Source organism: Rousettus aegyptiacus, unplaced genomic scaffold, assembly GCF_014176215.1.
Source record: "Rousettus aegyptiacus isolate mRouAeg1 unplaced genomic scaffold, mRouAeg1.p scaffold_m13_p_4, whole genome shotgun sequence".
Taxonomy (NCBI): Eukaryota; Metazoa; Chordata; class Mammalia; order Chiroptera; family Pteropodidae; genus Rousettus; species Rousettus aegyptiacus.
In genome coordinates, this window is record NW_023416307.1 from 119,324,410 (window position 1) to 119,342,917 (window position 18,508).

Sequence of the window (18,508 nt, forward strand, 5' to 3'; positions counted from 1 at the left end):
CCCTAAGATCAGGAACGAGACAAGGATGTGCTTCCTCATCACTTTAATCAACATTGTACTGGAGGTACTAGCTAGGGCAATTAGGCAAGGAAAATAAAACACATCCAGATTAGAAAGGAAGAAATGAAATTATGTCTTTTCATAGATGCTCTGATCTTGTACATAGAAAACCATCAGGAATCCACTAAAAATTATTTGTATGAATGAACAAGTTCAGCAAGGCTGCAGGATACAAAAGCAATTTATTAAAATCAATTGTTTTTATAATATATTTGTAATGAACAATTTGAAAGTGGAATTAAAGAAACAATTCAATTTATCATCAAAAAGAATAAAATATTGAGGAAAAAATGTAACAAAATAAATGTAAAACTCATGCACTGAAAACTACAAATCATTGTTTAAAGAAATTGAAGATCTAAGGAATTGGAAAAACATCTCATATTCATGAATTGGAAGATTTTGCTGTTAAGATGGCAATATTGGCAAACTGATCTACAGATTCGGTGCAATCCCTATCAAAATCCCAGTTGACTTCTTTTGTAGACATTGACAAGGTGATTCTAAAATTCATATAAAATTGCAAAGAATCCAGATTAGCTAAAATATCTTGAAAAATAAGAATAAATTGAGAGGACTCACGCTTCCCAATTTTGAAACTTACTACAAAGCAATAGTAATCAAAACAGTCTAGTACTGGTGCAAAGATAAACATAAATCAGAATCGAAAGTCCAGAAATAAACCTATATACATCTACAGTCAACTGATTTTTTATAAGTGGATCAAGACCATTCAGTGGGGGAAAGAATAACTAATGGTGCTGGGACAACTGGACAGCCAAACAAAAAGGAATGAAGTTTGGCCATTACCTTCCACCATATACAAAAATGGATCAGATAGATTACCTAAACATAAGACTTAGAGCTATAAAACTCTTAGAGGAAAACATAGGGTAAATCGTCATGAACTTAGATTTAGCAAATACAACACCAAAAGCATGAGCAACAAAAGAAAAAGCAAATGAATTAAACCTCATGGAAATTAAAAACCTTTTACATTTCAAAGGATACCATGAAGAAGTGAAAAGACAACCCACAGAATATCCTTGCAAATCATATATCTGCTAAAGGACTATAAACAGAATACATAAAGAGCTCTTACACCTCAATAATAAAAAGGCAACCAAATTTTAAAGTGAGCAAAGGATCTGAAGAGACATTTCTCCAAAGGAGATATACAAATGACCAATAAGCACATGAGGCTTGGCATCAATAGGCATCTGAGAAATTCAAATCAAAACCTCAATGAGATACCACTTCACATCCACTAGGGTTTGGAAAACAGTCTGGTGTTTCCTTAAAGGATTAAACATAGAGCTACTATATGACTCATCAATCCTCTTCATAGATATACACAAGAGAAATGAAAACATGTTTGTATGAAAGTCATATACAAATATTTATAACAGCATTATTCATAATAACCAAAAAGTGGAACAACCCAACTATCCATTAACTGACACATGGATAAACAAAATGTGGTATATCCATACAACGGGATATCATTCAGCCGTAAGAAGGAATGAATTCCAGATACAAGCTATGACAGGGATGAACCTCAAAAATATAATGCTAAGTGAAAGAAGCCAGACACAAAGCCACAAATTGCATGATTCCATTTATATGAAATGTCCAAGATAGATAAAACCATAGAAATAGAAAGTAAATTAGTGATTGCTTAAGGCTGGGGAAATGTGAGGGGGATAGGAAGGTAAGGGATGAGAGCTAAGGGCATGGGTTCTTTTTTGTAGTGACGAAAATGTTCAAAAATTGAGGTGAAGGTTGTACATATCTGTGAGTTTATTAAAAACCATTGAATTGTACACATTAAATGGGTGAACTGTATGGCATGTGAATTATATCACAATAAAATGGTTAAAATAAGAGGAAGGGAGAGTTCTCCTTAGGTATCAGGCCGAAGCCATGTGGTGCGGGCCAGCTTACCATCTCTGCACTGGGGGTTAGGAACAACAGCCAAAGTAGCAAAAAGTGGCCACTGTTCCCATTTTTTATTGTTCTTTATTTCTTACAAGACAGCAGTCTCAACACATCTCATTCCTGAAAAAAACAGTCTATCTTGTTAAGCAGAAAGTGTTTTCCGCCAGTGAAAGGAAAGAGAGAGACAGAGAGAACAAGAAGGGGGTGAGGGCTGTTAAAAGTGATGGAGAGGGAGAACTGGAGGTGGTAGGGAAAGAGGAAAAGGAGGAAAGAGAAAGCAAATCACTGCAAAGAAGCAGAAGGTGGCAGCCTTCATATCTCCTAATAAAGGCTCTGCGGGACATGTTTTTCTGCTAAGGATGACGTTAGCCTCTAAGGATGCTAGCAGAGTTCGATATTATACCTCAGTTTGCTTGCTGCACCTGTGACCCAGGCCTGACCCAATGGCTCCCACTTGGGCCACAGTCAAGTGAGAATCGCTCTCCAGAGCTTTTCTTCTTAGAACCATTATGAACAAGCTCTTTTTCATTGGGGCTTTGCATTAAAAAATGACGAAAGTCTGGAACTGACAGAGACTGCCAAGCAGGGAGATACTGCTTGAGAATGAAGCCAACATAGAGGAAAGCAGAACAGGAAGGTGAAGATAAATTCCTGACAAGATCAACTAAGCTCCTGAATCTAGCTATGCCTGAGGCATGCCTACCCTGGGAGTTTCCAGGCGTGTGATTTGAATCTCTTTCATGCTTAAGTCAGTTTGAGTTGGAGGTCCTGTCATTAGTAACTGAAACAGGCCTACCAGAATGTAGAATTCCACCTATCAGTCTTGCCTCTTTCACTAGCACCCAGAATCCACACCTGTGTGTATACCCAGTTCTCATGACAAATGGTGGCCAAAAGCACCTGGGAGTGTCCCATAAGAGAAACACAAACGCTAATAAGATAACTGCAAAATAATTATATTTAATAAGCAAAACTATCACAGGGAGAAGGGAAGGCTATGCTTGATCTACACTGGACTGCATTATGACTTTCATGGGACCTCAGCACTTTTGCTTACACGAGTTTCTTCCTCCATTAGAAAAAAAAAATTTAAATTATATTTTACAACTGCATTGGTATAAAAATGAGTATGATCTAGGCTGAATTGTACTCATTTTTTCTTCTTCCTTTAAAAAAAATAAAATATTTTTATGGGTCCCTAAAAGAATCATGAGCCCTGGGCACTTTGTCTATTCTGTCTAATGGATATGCTGGCCCTGAGCCCGTACTATCCAAATTGCCTGTCTATACAGTCCAGGTTCCCTCGAGATTAACCTGACTCTCTTCTCCTTGTCTTGAAGGGGTAGAAGAGCCTGGTGAGGCTCTCCAAACTTGGGCTGGCCTTTCCCTCTCTGAGTCGTCACTGTTGGGCTTTACATTCCAGCACCCACTGCACTGGGGACACACCTGTAATCTGGCATTATCACTCTGCATGATGGGGAGCTATTCCCAATTCATTAGGTGACGAGACTGGGAACTCCTCAATGACCCATGTTTCATTCACCAACGTGCCCCAAGTCCCACCACAGGCTGGGTGTAGAACAGATCCTGGGTCGGGGAGGAATGCAGGGACAAAGCATGCTTCCTACTTAGGAAACTCTTGTCACTTAGGATTTGCACTTGGGCCAGCAAGGACACAGAAAGTGTGAGGCAGCTGGGTAGGAACGTGAACTAGAGGTCTTTCTGGGTCGCTATCTATTCTGGAGAACGATGTGCTGACTTGCACAGCTGCTCTGAGTTATGTAGGGGTTATGTAGGTCAGCCTGGTGTTGGCAGGTGTGATGAGTCAGCACGAGAGGCCCCTGGTTGGGTTCCCTGGCCCCAGATTCCCCCTCACTCACCTTCATCACTGGTATGAGGTTCAGTGCCATTGTCATGGTCAACTTCATCGATGGTTCCTGGCTCACTGTGTGGGCTGTCACTGCAAGGAAACATGGGAAGGGGACTCCTTGGGGGGCTTTGTACCCTCACGCTTCCCTTAGCTTCCCTTGGTCTCCAGTCCAGCCCACTGCTGGGTCTTGACCTGGATCAGGCCCAGGCCCCCTTGATCCCATCTTTTCCATCTGACCACCTATGGGCCTTCCTAAGAGAAGAGAAAACCACTCCCCGCCCCCTGGCTGGGACGTTTCCCTACATAACCCTGCCCCAGATGTCCCCAGTCCTGGAATCTGTTGGGCTGCCTTCTCGGTAAAGATTGTCAACGCCAAGGTATTTTGAAAGATCCAGAGGACAGTGGTAAAACCCTAGTGTTTATCCTAGAAAGAACCACAGGCCAGAATGAAAAAAAAAAGTTTGGAAGTACTGTGACTCATTCATCTAGCCTGACTCCCAGTCATGCAGGGGAGGTGACACACCCAGCGAGGTGGAGTGAAGCTCGCCAGGACCAGGGTTCCTCGGGTGCCTCACGACACCATGTGCAAAAGCCCAAAGCACCCCAGCTGGTGCGACCAGGCTGGCGACCATGAAGGGCAGGGTGGTGGAGTGTATTTAGGCTTGTTAAATTTAGTCATTAATGCAGAGATTATTTCGCCAGCTGCACCCTCTCGCTAAATTATAAGCTTCTTGATGCCAGGGTTCATTCACATAGTCAGTCAGTCATTTTTTTAATTGAGCCTTTGATTGAGTCTTAATATATGTCAGACACTGTGCTAGGTAGAAGGGATGCATTGATGGGTAAGGTGAACACAGGCTCTGCGCTCATGGGCCAGGAAATAAAACTACTGCACGTAGAAATGTGTTATGTAGGAACAAATGAGCAAAGACAGGAACAGCACAGGGGACCGAGATAGGTGGTCAGGGGAGGCTTCTTGGAGGAGGTAACAAACAATGCCATTTAAAGGAATATAGATGTTATTATGAAAAATTCTCCACTGCCTCCTGGATGAGGTCCAGACTCTGCACAATGGCTTGTTCAAGACCTCTCATAACCTGGCTCCTGCTGGCCTGCGGCGCCTCCTCCCTCCCCATTCCCTCATCACATGAAACACTCCAGACACACAGAACTTTTCATTTTATTGAATGCTCCAGGCTTAGAACATTCTTTTCCCACTCGTCATCTGGCTGACTCCAGTTCATCTGACAGGTCCCAGTTAAGTCATTATTTCCTCCAGGAAGCCTTTCCTGACCTCCCTACACTGGTTCTGGGGAGCCTACTTCTGGAACTGCCTATTTCCTCCTCCACCAGAGCTCCCTGCATCAGTGGTTACTCCTGTTTGAGCTCACCCCTGCCCACCCCTAGGCCAGGGCCTGACCCAGGATAGATGCTCAGTAACCATTCATTGATTGGATGACTGTTGTCCACTATGAGACCCTCAGCCAAATCCCCCTTTTGGGCTTTGAAAATGTCTCCAAAATTACCATGTAATTAATAGTTTTCCTTTCTCATGGGACACAAATAAGATTAAGAAAAGTGCAATGAGTGTATATCATTCTTTGGTAAGTACACTCAGACCTGCAGGGCCCTTCCCAGAACACCAATGACATTTACTGCAGCAAAAAGAGAACTGGTGATGGGTGCAAACACTTGAAAAGCCTCTCTTTGTCCAGAAAGTATGCTTGCTGGCCGTTTAATGTTTCTGTTACAGAACAGGGGTAGACTTGCTCCTAGTGCCTCAAACGGGATTGGGGAGCTGTGATTAGATAACACCAGGGCCCGGTATTTCTGTGCAGAGAAGTGTTGCGAGGAAACGGGCTGGAACGTCTCCCCTCTTTGAAGCAGTTGCTCAAATATGCCCACAGAACTAAAGCGCTTCAAGAATCCAGGGATGCTTTGACAATCAAAGACAAACTCCTGTAGGCACCTAGCTCAAAGCAGAGCAGGTAATACCTAAATATGTAGCTGTGTATTGTCCTGGATTGGGAACAAAGAAAGAGTGCAAACCCTTTGACTGGTCTCTGTTGGCTGTGTTCTGAATCTCCTGTCTTTTTTACACTAAAAAAGTTTTCCTATCTTTGTCACGTGTAAGGTCTTAGGCTGGGGAAGGTAGTCAGCCTTGATAAGGTTCTGACATATTTCTCCCAAGACACAGTATTAGCTCCAGGGACACAGAGGTGCCCAACTAGCAATTGTTGCCCTGGTGTGGAGCTCTCAAAGACTGTGAACTCACATGTCCTGGAAAAGAGAACTCCTGAGTGGGAGGGGACAACGGCGGGAAGTGTCACTCTCAGTTTACAAGGTTGAGGTGGGGATTATCTACTTCCCCTGCTACCTGAGATGGGCTTGCAACTCATCTGGCTGATGACAGCATTACATCTCCTAACCAATGTGATTAGTTCTCCAGACCCAAGCCTCAGCAAGGAGACATCATTTTTGGGCTTGTGTCAGAACATTCGGAAAGGAGAAATTCTTTTTCCTCTAGAGATGCTGGAAGAATGGACTCTAAATCTGGAGTTACCAGATACCTTCCTGAAACCACCAAGGGAGAGGCTTCCTGAGAACAAAGCCAACATGTAAAGGAGCAGAGCCACAGGCTGGCCATTGCAGGACTGAGTCCTGACGATAATAGCTGAACCCCTGGATCCGGTTCTAATGGAAGCCATGAACACAGACTTTTTAGTTAAGTAAACCAGTAAATTCCCATTTAGCTTAAGCCAATTTGATTTATATTTCTGTCCCTTATAAATCAAGAGAGTCTTGAGAGATGCACCTATCTCACATCAAGCTGCTACAAAGCTCAAATGAGAAAATGCGTATGGCAGTATTGACTACAAAGCAGTAAGAAAACTGTAGGGTTTCTTACTGTTCCTGTTCAACGTAACAACAACAACGACGATGATAATAACAGTATTAAGAGGAATGGAATCTTACCAATATTCTTCCCCTCCAGCCATGCATTTTTCATACACAGGTCCCTCTAGCTCCCGGGGACTGGGGAAGATGGCTTCATGATGGATGATGATGGTTTTGATGACTTCGTTGACGTGTGCCTGGCAGGACACAGGGTCCTGCCCATCAGGGATGTGCATGAGGGTGGGCCCAAAGCAGATGGCCAGGTTGTAGGGATCCATCATGTTCTCGTCGCTATACTGTGAGAGGCTACAAGAGAGGAGGCACCCACAAGTCACCTGGGAAAGGCGAAGCCTCCCCCTTTGGTTTCTTTCTTTTGGGGGCTCCTCTCAAATCCAGGAGGGTTCCATGTTCTGTTTTAAGAACAGCTGCACCTGCAAAAGCCTCAGGACACCCCTTCCCGAAGGAGGCCAGGACCAAGTCAAAGAGGGCTCCCCCTGGCGAGGTAACTCACTGGTTGAGGAAAGCGAAGAGATATCTCATGACCACGATGACCACGCGGGGAAGGGTGATGAGAATTTGTTGGATCTGGTGCACCCTCTCAGCTGGGCTCTCCAGTTCTGTAACATAAAGGGGCTTTCAGGTTGTCTGTGATCCTCAGAGAGTCAAGCAGCCAACATTTGCAAGTCCTACCTCCTAGGTCAGCTCACATGGCTCAGGGGAGCCAGTTCTCCTCTCAGTTCTGAGGATGCTGTATGAGCCTGGCCTGGCCAATTACAGCATCGTACTTCCCTGGCCACAGGTGCGGGCCCAGGGAGGGCTACATGGCCTAATCAGAACCAATTGGAGTTGAGCCTTGGGAGTTTGGGCTGGAGGAACCTAGAGAGAGGTGTCCTCTTGAAATCAGGTAAAGCAGTGGTCCTCAATCTTTTTGGCACCAGAGACCAATGCTCTTATGAGAATCTAATGCCTGATGATCTGAAGTGAGCTGAGGTGGTGATTCTAATGCTGGGGAGTGGCTGCAAATACAGATGAAGCTCTACTTGCTCACCCACCACTCACCTCCTACTGTGTGGCCTTGTTCCTAACAGGCCATGGACCAGTACTGGTCCGCGGCCCAAGGGTTGGGGACCCCTGAGGCAGAAGTCTAGAGCAGCCAGGACCTCCCAAGCAAGAAGTTCCTGCCTGAAAGTGACAACAACAGAGATGGAGGAGACAGATTCCTGTCGATGCCATGTGCGGTCTGCATCCAGCTGGACCTAAACTTTTCAGGAATATAAGCTGATACATTCTTTCTCATGATGTGATTCAAGGTGTGATTCAAATGTAAGCCCTTTTATGGATTAAACCAATGTAGTTTGAATTTCTGTCACCTACAACCTATGAGCCCTGAACACAGGCAGGGCCTGTGTTTCATTAAACCTTCAGGCACGTAGCAGGTGCTCAGGAAATTAGTGCTGAATAAATAACCACCTCTTAAGCTACACGTTGGCCAAAGGGACTGACTAGCAGATTCTTGGGATCTCGTTTTCAGATGAGTCCTAGAGATACAGACACTGGTATTTTTATCAGTCAGGCCAGGGATGGAAGCAGAAAATTGGGCTTGATAAGGAGAGAAAAGTGCTTCCTGAGCTGTGCCTTGTGAAGAGGGAAAGCTGGCGCTAATAAGAGCGAGCTGCTGAAGCTCTGATGTTTATCTGCAGGGCTTATGCTGATAGGCTGATGTGAAAATCCATGCCGGTTTCTTTTTCAGAAAACATGTTTTTTTCTCACATAGCCCCTCTCTCCAGCCTCCACATTCTGTCAACATGTTCTTTCTTAAACACCACTCTTCCTGTTTTTCCTCTGCACCCAAGACCCTTCATAATGGGGCTTCAATCAACCTTGCTTGCCCTATATCCTAGCCACCGCCCTTTCTCAAAGTATCTGAAGATGATTTAGAGCCATGCTTCTCAAATGAAGCAGTAGCGCACCTCTGGTGGCATTCTTTGGGGTTGAAAAGGTGACTGGAGGGTGCTATTGGCATTTGGGATCCACGGACCAAGGTGCTAAGTGTCCTCGGTGTAGAGAACACACAATAAGGCATTGCTCCACCCTAAATTCCAAAGGTGCCCCACTGGGAAACTCTATGCCAGGCTGCCTTATCTGCCATCTCCCTCTTACAAAGGACTTGGCTGCCCCTTTGCATACACTGGTGATCCCTCCTCTCTGCCCAGCACACTCCAGCCTACCTTCAAGGTCTAGTTCTAGGAAGCCTCCCCACAAAGTTAAGGCTCTTGCACCTTAACCGACTCCACCACCCCTCATTACAGACCCTCCACGTCCTCAACTTTAGTCGTCATGCAGTAGTACCACCTCCACTATTATTTATTAATTTCTTTCTTAAAAACATTTATTTAAACAGGAGACTTGACATCACTCTGTAAATGAAAAACCAGGATCACTTGCCATAATTTGGAGGCAACATAAAAATAGATATAATGAAAACAAAATAATGTTACTAAATTATAGGTAGACATCAATCTATATAAAAGTTTGAGACGGAGGCTCCATCTCCCCGTTTAGAAGGGAGACTGCTCCATGAGGTTTTCTCCTTGATATAATCACAGGGTTTGGGAGGGAACTGAGAAGGCACATTCTTTCTCATGGTGTGATTCAAGGTGTGAGTCTAGGTATTCAATATCATGAGCTTGTAACAGAGGCCAATGACCTTGTCCACTCAGGGCCTTGCTCAGGAACTGGACTGTTGGGGCTTCTGGAAACATTGGCTGAGCAAGGTGACATGGGGCTCAGACAGTGTAGGGCCTCTGTGGCCTGGAATTTCTGAGAGGTGATCTGGAGCTTGAAGTGGGTCTGGAAAGACGAGCAGGAAGTAGTGTGGAGGATAGAAGGGCACAAGAAGGGTCTTTCACGCAAGGCAGAGAAGAGGGCTGAAGCCTCCGCAGGCTCTTGCCACCTCCAGGGGCCCTGTCCTGGCTGCAAATCTCTCTCAGAGAACTGTGAGAATCCTCCCTAGTGAAACTGGGTGTGGGGCAATGTTCTGTAAAACAAATTAAAGAGTTTATTCCAAAATACTAAAATTCTCATTTTCTAATATTAAAAGTTTATTTTAAAAAAATTCTCAAAAGGCTGCCTTGGAGTTTGGCATCTTACAACCAAGTTGCCTTTATTTTAGCCCCTGGATTAGGCTCCTGCCTTCATCCACAGAAACACTTGTCAAGGAGGACTCTGAAGGCTAGCAATGGCAGAGGAAGCCCCCAGGCAACCTATTTTCACCATTTCTGTTGTTGGTCATGCTGCAGACCTGATTCCCAAGCCCTCCATGGCTCCACATTACCCAAGAGGAAAAGCTCCAGAATCCTTCCTTGCAAGGCATTCCTGGTCTTCCCCCTCTTGCTCCATTTAACCCTTGCTGCCTCTTGCACTGTGAACTGTGCAAGGGTGCTGGAACACCCTCCTGCTGGCTCCATTGGTCTGTGTGTCCAAAACTCTTCCCAAGATCACTGTGTCCACTCCTCCTAGAAGACTCTGTTCGCTTTGCTCTCCCTCAGCTGTGATCTGTGAAACCAAGTGTCCCTCTGTCTCTTTTGTTCTGGGCTCCTTTTATGCCCAGGGCTGTACCATGCCCGTTAGTTCTTCCATTATAAACCATCTTGTTATTTCCACAACTAGTTTTAAGTTCCGAGAAGACAAGGGCCATACTGCTTCTATCAATGTCCCTCCTATGTGGTTAGTACAGTGATGAATCCATAGTGCAACTTCAATAAATGATGTGTCAAGGAATTTATCATTCTACCTGGGAAATACTTACTAATAGTAGATATCAAATCTTGAAACCTTTCCTTAGGAAAGAGTGGGTTTTCCAGTCCTCGGAAATACAGTTTTAAAACACCAGCGACTGAATTGATATCTCGTTCATTTTGATCATCCACAAGGGGGTCTTCACCTGTGAGGGAACAGGGGGTGTGATTCGGCTTGTTAAGGAGGCAGGGAGCGTGCAGATGGCCGAAGAGATGACCTGGCCCAGCCTGAACTGGAGGAGGAGCAGACAGGACAGCCTGCCTAACAAGCAAGTTCAGAGTTCTCTTTACGACTGATTTTGAAAATGTTCAAATCTATAGAAATATAAAAATAAAATAGTGAACCCTCATCACCCATCACTTACATTCCTCAACTTATACTCATCTTGTTATATCTGCTTTTTCTCCACATATATTTATTATTGCCCAATTACTTGAGAGCATTTTGCAGACATCACGTCACTGTTAAATACTTCAACATATTCTAAGTGTAAGGATATTCTCCTACATAACCACATAACATTAATTACTGCACCTAAGAAAATTAACAATAGTTCCAAAACACCATCTTGTGTACAGCCCACATTCAAACATTTCCAGCTGTCTCATGTCTTTGACTGAATTTTTTCAAAAGCTAAGATCTAATCAACATTAACACAATTCATTTGGTTATGCTTCTTTTGTCTTTTGAATGTAAATTAGACCTTAATATATTTTAAAGGTTTTCTTAACCTTCATTTATTTCGTATACTTAATTTTTCTTACAGTGAAAATCTTGTGAATAACATTAATAATGAATATATTTATGTATCCACTTTATAATATACATGAAATAGTTTCAGAATTTTAATATCATTATTACCACTAACAATAAAGTTACTTATATAAAATTTAAGATTTCTTTACAGGGCTTTCATTTTGTTGTTTTTTGTTTGTTTGTTTGGTCCTCAGACTGTCTCCCACTAAAGATGTATGGTCAGAAGACAGAGAAGAGATTAGTGGATGCTGAGAGCTGGGGAATGGGGTAGAAGAGATCTAGGGAGTGACTACAAATGGGTACAAGATTCTTTTTGAGGCTAATGAAAAATTTCTGAAATTAGATTATGGCGATGATTACATGACTCTATGAACATACTAAAAACCACTGAATTGTACACTTTAAGAATGGGTGAGCCTTACAAAAAAGATGTGACCTGGGATAACAGCGAGCCACAGCTCTCTCTGAGGCACGGCCACTGAGTCTTACCTTTTTCTGATGTTTTCCCTTTAATTTTGCCAGATTACAGAAAGATCTCAAAACTTGAGCAGTGAGTTTAAGATTTATTGACAGTAAAAAATAAGGATAATAATAATCTCAACTAAAATCCTGGTTGACTGTGTCAGAAGAAAAAGAAAGTGGGTTTGGGAACAATAAGCCAAGAATGGCTTTCCAACATGTTATTATTTTTCAGAAGATTAAGGAAAAAAGATAGGTGTTTCTTTCAACAGCCTCATAAAGGAAACGTAGCAAAGAACTTCCACCTCAGAGAGAGAAAGAAGGGGGCCAAGGAAGAAAAAGACCCAACTGTCTTTGAATAAGCAATAAAGCTCAGGCATGCTTCAGGGATTAGGGCAGCAGTCTCCAACCTTTTTGGCATCAGGGACTGGTGCTCCTATGAGAATTTAATGCCTGATGATCTGAGGTGGAGCTGAGGTGGTGATGCTAGCGCTGGGGAGTGGCTGCAAATATAGATGAAACTTCACTTGCTCTCCTCCTGCTGTGCAGCCCAGTTCCTAACAGGCCACAGACTGTACCAGTCTGCAGCCTGGGAGTTAGAGATTTGAATTTTAAAAAGTAAAAGGAAGAAAGGAGAAACACACAATGTACTGATTTAGACTAAAAGTTCTATCACAAGTTAGAGCATGTGGGGCATAAGAAGTGGGTGAGAAGAGAAACGCCAAGCCATGCACAGGCTCAGGCCACCTGGTTGGCAGCAGGGAATGTGGAGAAGCACAGTGGGCTTTCAGGAGAGCAGGGAGGAGCTGCACCTGAGAGTCGGCTGCGAAATGAGCCAAACCCAAGGCAGTTGGTTGGTGAATAGCAACAAACAAAAAAGAGTAAGTGAGAAATCTGGACACGAGGCCAGCCCAAAGAAGCCAGAAACAAATTTTTCGAAAAGAGACACACCAGGAACTATTCTTCTAGAATAAGCCATGCTTCATTTTAGGCTCAAGTGGAACAGAAGGCTGGCGAGAGAACGAGATTCACTCAGGAATGACAGAGAGATGAAGGAGCCAACTGTATACATGATGCAAAGAAAAAGCAGAAAATATTTTTTGCAGCGGAGATTTGGGTCAGGTGATCTCTGCGCGAGGTGGTTCAGGGCTTGCTAGGAGCAAAGAATTCTTTTAAGTTTCACATCACCCCTGTAAGGCACCCAAGCAAGTGACAGAAGAGGCTTACCATAGAAAATCGCATTTAAGAAGGAAAGAAATAACTGCTTCTGGGTTGGGGCTAGGGCCTGGCTGCCTGGCACAACAAGGTTACTTACAGGACATGGGGAAGCAGGAAAATGCATGGGTGGGGCACTTGCCAGGCTAGAGGCACCATGCAGTGAGTTTACCCATGAGATTCAAGTAATTCTGTATAATGGGATGAGCCCAGGAGGAGAGAACCAGCAAAGGTTCCAGACCATTCTCTGTTCATTTAAAATGAATGCACAGCAGCAGGGGTGCTAAGGAGTTGGGAGAAATGAAGAAAAAAACCTCTGGATTAGGATATCCAGTGTTGCTAAGAGAAGCTCAAGGAATAATGAATAACACTTTCATCGGGAACGCTGATGAGAGATACCTCTTCCTTTATTGCCTTTGCACATGCTGTTCCCTCGGTGTAGAATGCTTTTTCCCTGTTTCCCTGGCTCTTGCTTAGGCATTTCCTCCTCCAGGAAGTTTTCCAGGCTTTGCTATTCCTCCTCGCTCCACCCATGCTGGGCTAGGGTTTCCCATGCTACCCAGTGCTAACTCCATCATTGCACAGATAATGCAGTCTGCATTCTCCCACTAGAAGTGACTGTCTTTTGTTCCTATTGTATTTTCAAGCCCTAGTCCTTTACCTAATGAAGTGTAGGGCTCAATGCATGCTTGTTGAATGGATGAATAAATGAATGAAGAAATACAGGAGTGGGAGGTTAGAGCAGGGGAATTCTGGGACTCTCTGGTTCTAAGTGCCCAAGGTCCTGGAGTGCATCCAGAACAGAAGCTCTCTGAACCCTAGGAGGCCACTGAATGCCCCATCCAGCCAAATCCTATTTATAATCCTGGTTCCAAGGCAAAGTGCCCAGGGTCGCAGAGGTCTGTGCTGGGGGCTATTGTGGTAGTGACTTCTGGGAGCTGACGGAGTTCATTTTCCACCATGGAGCTAGACCTCAGGATGGAACTGGGAAGTTAGGAAGCGGGGTGAGTGTGCTCAGGAGGCAGCTCCTCCAGGGGAAGCCCAGTAATAAGTAGGGAGAATTCTAGGGCTAGAACCCCAGGGAGAAGGCTGCTCAGAGCACAATCCATAGTGACAAACCATATACCTCTCAAGACTCGTAGGAGGATTACATAGAACAATGGTGAGAAAGTGCTTTGTAAATTGGGACTTGATATACTGCAGAGAAATGCGTTTGGGTTTGGGACCCTCAGACCAAGCTTAATATTGCAACCACTCAAAGGAAAAGGTAGTAAATAAGAGTTAAGAAAGGTAAGCCATGGAGATGTTATCCTTCCAACATGCTGGTAAACTGGAGGAAGAGATATCATTTAGGATGCCTCTGTACTAAGTTCTTCTTTCTTCCCCTGGGTTGAGAATATGAACTTGCTAATGCTGGGCTTGTTTCAACAACCAAGGAGCATGATGTTTGAAGGTATTTCTTTGAATGGAAATGTATAAACTTTCAGTTCCACTGTAATATCGAGATAAGCACTGAGTATAAAAAAGCAGAGGTATATTAAAAATTGAACTCTTTCTGACCCAGTGAGTCCTTACTTTGCATGAACACTTTATCACTGGCCATCTGTCCCCATCAACGATTCTGAGGCCAAAGGAGGCTATACCAAGTAAGTCACATGTGCTCCTATTCTAGTGGTCACTTCACTTTTAATAAGTGTCTATATAATTAGTTAATCAAAGTGAGAACTAGGTAAACTCACTGGGGGTGATGGAAGGGTACGATCTCTTACTCCCAGTGTGTAGCTTTGCCAAAAACACTGCATAGAAAATTAAGAATTGGAGGATATTCTAAAAGATCATATTATCTATGATCTTCTAACTTTTCTAAAACATAGCAGCCTTTATAGACTCATGTGATCATTCCAAAGTGCTTTACAAGGCCCTCTTTCCCAGCAATCACTCACTGTACAGCCCACCAGGACAAAAATCACACATATGTGCTGGTAAATGTTTAATAGCTAGCTCTTTGATGGGGAAAAAGAAAGAGAAATGGTGTTGGTGTTTGCCAATTACTGTGGTGTAAATACTCCTGCAATAGATGATTTCAAGTAACCAAAGTGATGTCACTGAATGCAAAGTTGGAAAGAGATGTCAATGCAAGCCTGCCCTGCACGTCGCTGGCTCCAACACACGTACTAATGCCCGCCCAGGCTTACCCTGGCCACAAGCTTGAGATGGGCACTCTGACCTACCTCTCTCAAAGGAATTTTTGATGTCATTGACTTCAACCTGAGATCCTGGCACTCTGAAGATCCCTTGCTGCTGGAGTCCTAAAAAAGAAAAGGAAAGAAAAAAAAAGAAAAGAAAAGAAAGAAAGAAAAACAAAACAAAACAAAAAGAGAAAATGCCATGAGGCCTTGAACTCATCTGACCACTGGGAACATTGATGACTCACCCCGTGGCTTGTCTCTTTCGCCCACCATCCTTTATGAGAGAGTGATCCCCAATGAAGGTCTCCTGGCAGAAGCCCGAAAATAGCCTTTGCAATGAAGCATGGCTGCAAAAACACTCAGATATATCCTGCTTCATATGACTGTGATCTATTTTGTCTGGGCTTGAAGGAAAATTCTGTAAGAAGTTTTTATCAAGACAGGACCAGTGGATAACGTCTAATTTAACCAATAAGTCAGCTCAGTCAAGTAACTAGTGCACTTTGCTACCGAGTTTGCCAGTTTACCAGCTGCTCTGGAACCAAGGAGCTTGGCCTGAGCTTTCAAATACCATTTGAGGGCAATGGCCACAGAGATTTTAAACAAGAAAGATCAATATCACTGCTTCAACCCTTCCCTCCCCTAACACAGACATTTCTTCCTTCACGAAAGTTAGAGTTTAAAATACATGCTAGCCTGAGATTGAAGAGTTTAGGGTAGATTAAATTATTAAAGCAAAATCATCTCATTTGTTAGGTTTTTCTACAAGGCCAGAGCAAAGAAGAAACCCTGATACCTGATACAACAGTAACAATGTAAGAGCAACCTATAGGATGGAAGGGATCAAAGAAAGAGCTACCCTCATCTTAAATGAGAATTAATGGGGGAGACTCTGATCCTTCCCTGGGATTAGTTTTTCTATATAAAACAACTCTCCACATTATAATTTAGGAAAGAGTTTACCTTTAAAAGGCAGGCTTTCATCAAAGCTTGGTTTCTATGTAGTATATGCTCAATAAACAATTGTTCTTTTTTTGTTGTTGTTAACAAATATTGACTTTCTACCACCTATATTATTTACTCCACCTTCTTGGCTCATTCCTGCACAGTCACAGTGGCCCTCCTTCCCATATTATGACTTTACAATTGCCATTCTCTCCACATGGAATGCACGGCTGGCTTCTTCTACTCACTCATGTCTTAAAGATCCCTCAAGTCTTAACTACTCCCTTGGAGAAATCTCTCTTTACCACTTTAGCCAAAGCAGCACTGCCCATCTCCAGCTCTTCTCCCTTATAACTAATTTCTTGACATTATGACTACCTGAAATTATTTATTTCTGTGCTTGTTTATTTCCTTTCCCTTATAATGGGTAATGTAAACTACCTACGGTGGGTATCTTACCCATCTTGCTCAAGTCTGTGTTCCCATTGTCCAAAACAGTGCCTGTTATGCACTCTGAAAAAAATGTTTTGGAGGAATGAATAAATGAATAAATGGAAGCACAAGTTAGGTGCCGGGGATACCATGGCTAGTAAATCCCAGACACTATATTTCCTTCATGGAGCTTACTACAATCTAGCAATATTATCTGACTGACTGTTCGACTGCATTCAGTGCTCAAAGCATATTGCTCTGGGGATGGGTGGGAGTGAGGAAGGAACTATAATGGTTCTCCTGTCTGTGCCCTCCCTGCTCCTCGGTTTTCTTGGTTCCTAGGTCTTCTCACCATCCCTTTCCATCCCCCGACACATAAAGCTCAAAAGACAGCACTCAGAATAGCAGCTGTTCCACGGAGCACTTTCCCTCTCGAAAGCACAACAGAGACAGGAACTCTTCCAAGATGAATTAGAATCTCATTTCCTACGAGAACAGCCTAGCACCTGCTCTGGAGGGTGCTGAAAACACTGCCCCACAGTTGAGCTTACCATATAAATTGATGTATCGGATGCAGCTTTCAACTACAAGTGGTATAGCTTGTCCCGAATCCTTAAGAAAAAAAAAATTGTGAGTTGTATTGGGCTTGGCAATCACCATGTAAAACAGACATTGCAAACACAGGTTATAAACTCAAGCCAGAATATTAGTACCATCAGATTAGTAGGAAAACAAGCAAGGAACTGCTAATCCTAAAGTCTCCACAGACAGTTAAAATAGAAAGCCTTCAGTTATGTGCAGAATAAAAGGCATAGCTATAATCATTCTAAAGAAATGCTCTGTCTTCTTACTCAGCTGAGGAGGAATCAAGACTCAGGAGGCTTGATAGGCACATGCCTTCCCTGGAAGGACAGAGAACCCACTGCATGGAGGGGGCTGGAGTCTGCCCTTGGAGAACCCTCTGCCTCCCACTCCACTTTGCCCCCAACTCAATCTTATTCTCCCTGAGCTCGGGGATAAATAAAGCAGGATAAGGCCTGCCCCTCAGACTGTAGTACCTGACACCAGAATTAAGAATACACTATAGGAGAAGCAAGGCGTCCTGTCGAACTCTGAGAAGGGAAGGCCAGTTCTACTCATGAGATTGCAACTTAAACATCCATATAGATACTTTGTTTAATAGTAAACATGTTATGAGGACATGTCTAGAAATAGCTAATGTCAGCCCTTGACCACTGAGTGGCCAACCTTAGTCTAAAAGGCTGAATAAGATGCAGTTCTAAACACTGGCATCTGAGGTGTGAATGTATTTTCAATTGCATCTTCCTAGACTGGCCCATAGCCACAGAGGGCTGGGCAAGGGGTAATTTTTCTTTTGAATTCCATGACTGGTTGGCCTCTATGCTATTTCAGGTCTCTAAGGACCCCAGAATCTTTTTTAAACTTTCTTTAAAGGGGGAAAAATAAAATCACTAGCCTCCTTAAAAGGTGAGGAAACAATAAGACATATGCAATATGCTACTGTCAAGGGACAAGAGAAAAGCCATGAATTTGGATGCTTTGGTGGCTCCTCCATACCCCACCTGTGAATTCTTTCCTTGGTTAACTGTGGTCAAGGAGAGAGGAATAACACAGACCCACTGACAATAAGTAAGGTGGGCCCTGTTCTAGAAGTCAGTACTAAACTCAGGTCCCATCCAGTTGAATGGGGCTAACGGACCTTTCTAGTAAATACCTGGTTCCTGGTTCGAGCATTTCTTCTTCCTCTGATAACAAAAAACAAACAGGCAGCAGAGCAGGAGAAAAAGAAAAGATTATGCAGGAGTAAGATCAATGAGAGTAAGCAGATCTTTCAGAGTCCGTGAACGCCGAAATGCAATGGCAGCCAGCAAAGGTCCTGGGGAGACTGCCAGCCAGCCTGCCGGGGGGAGGGCCCCCCTGCACCTCA

General features: G+C 43.6%; 1 protein-coding gene across 6 annotated transcripts in view; it reads right to left on the reverse strand.

The window, feature by feature from the left end:
• Positions 1 to 18,508, reverse strand: part of SRGAP3 (SLIT-ROBO Rho GTPase activating protein 3) — a 228,604-nt gene that overhangs the window by 20,058 nt on the left and 190,038 nt on the right. For 3 of the 6 annotated variants that reach the window (XM_036218674.1, XM_016134853.2, XM_036218676.1), the window contains 7 exons: positions 18,296 to 18,326; positions 17,112 to 17,172; positions 15,226 to 15,303; positions 10,575 to 10,709; positions 7,278 to 7,383; positions 6,845 to 7,072; positions 3,879 to 3,958 (listed from right to left, as the gene is read on the reverse strand). In XM_036218674.1, coding sequence (XP_036074567.1) covers positions 3,879 to 3,958; positions 6,845 to 7,072; positions 7,278 to 7,383; positions 10,575 to 10,709; positions 15,226 to 15,303; positions 17,112 to 17,172; positions 18,296 to 18,326 — 719 coding nt within the window. Of the gene's footprint in view, positions 1 to 3,878; positions 3,959 to 6,844; positions 7,073 to 7,277; positions 7,384 to 10,574; positions 10,710 to 15,225; positions 15,304 to 17,111; positions 17,173 to 18,295; positions 18,327 to 18,508 lie in introns of those variants that run through there. The other 3 variants (XM_036218675.1, XM_036218677.1, XR_004950334.1) reach the window with 2 other exon arrangements.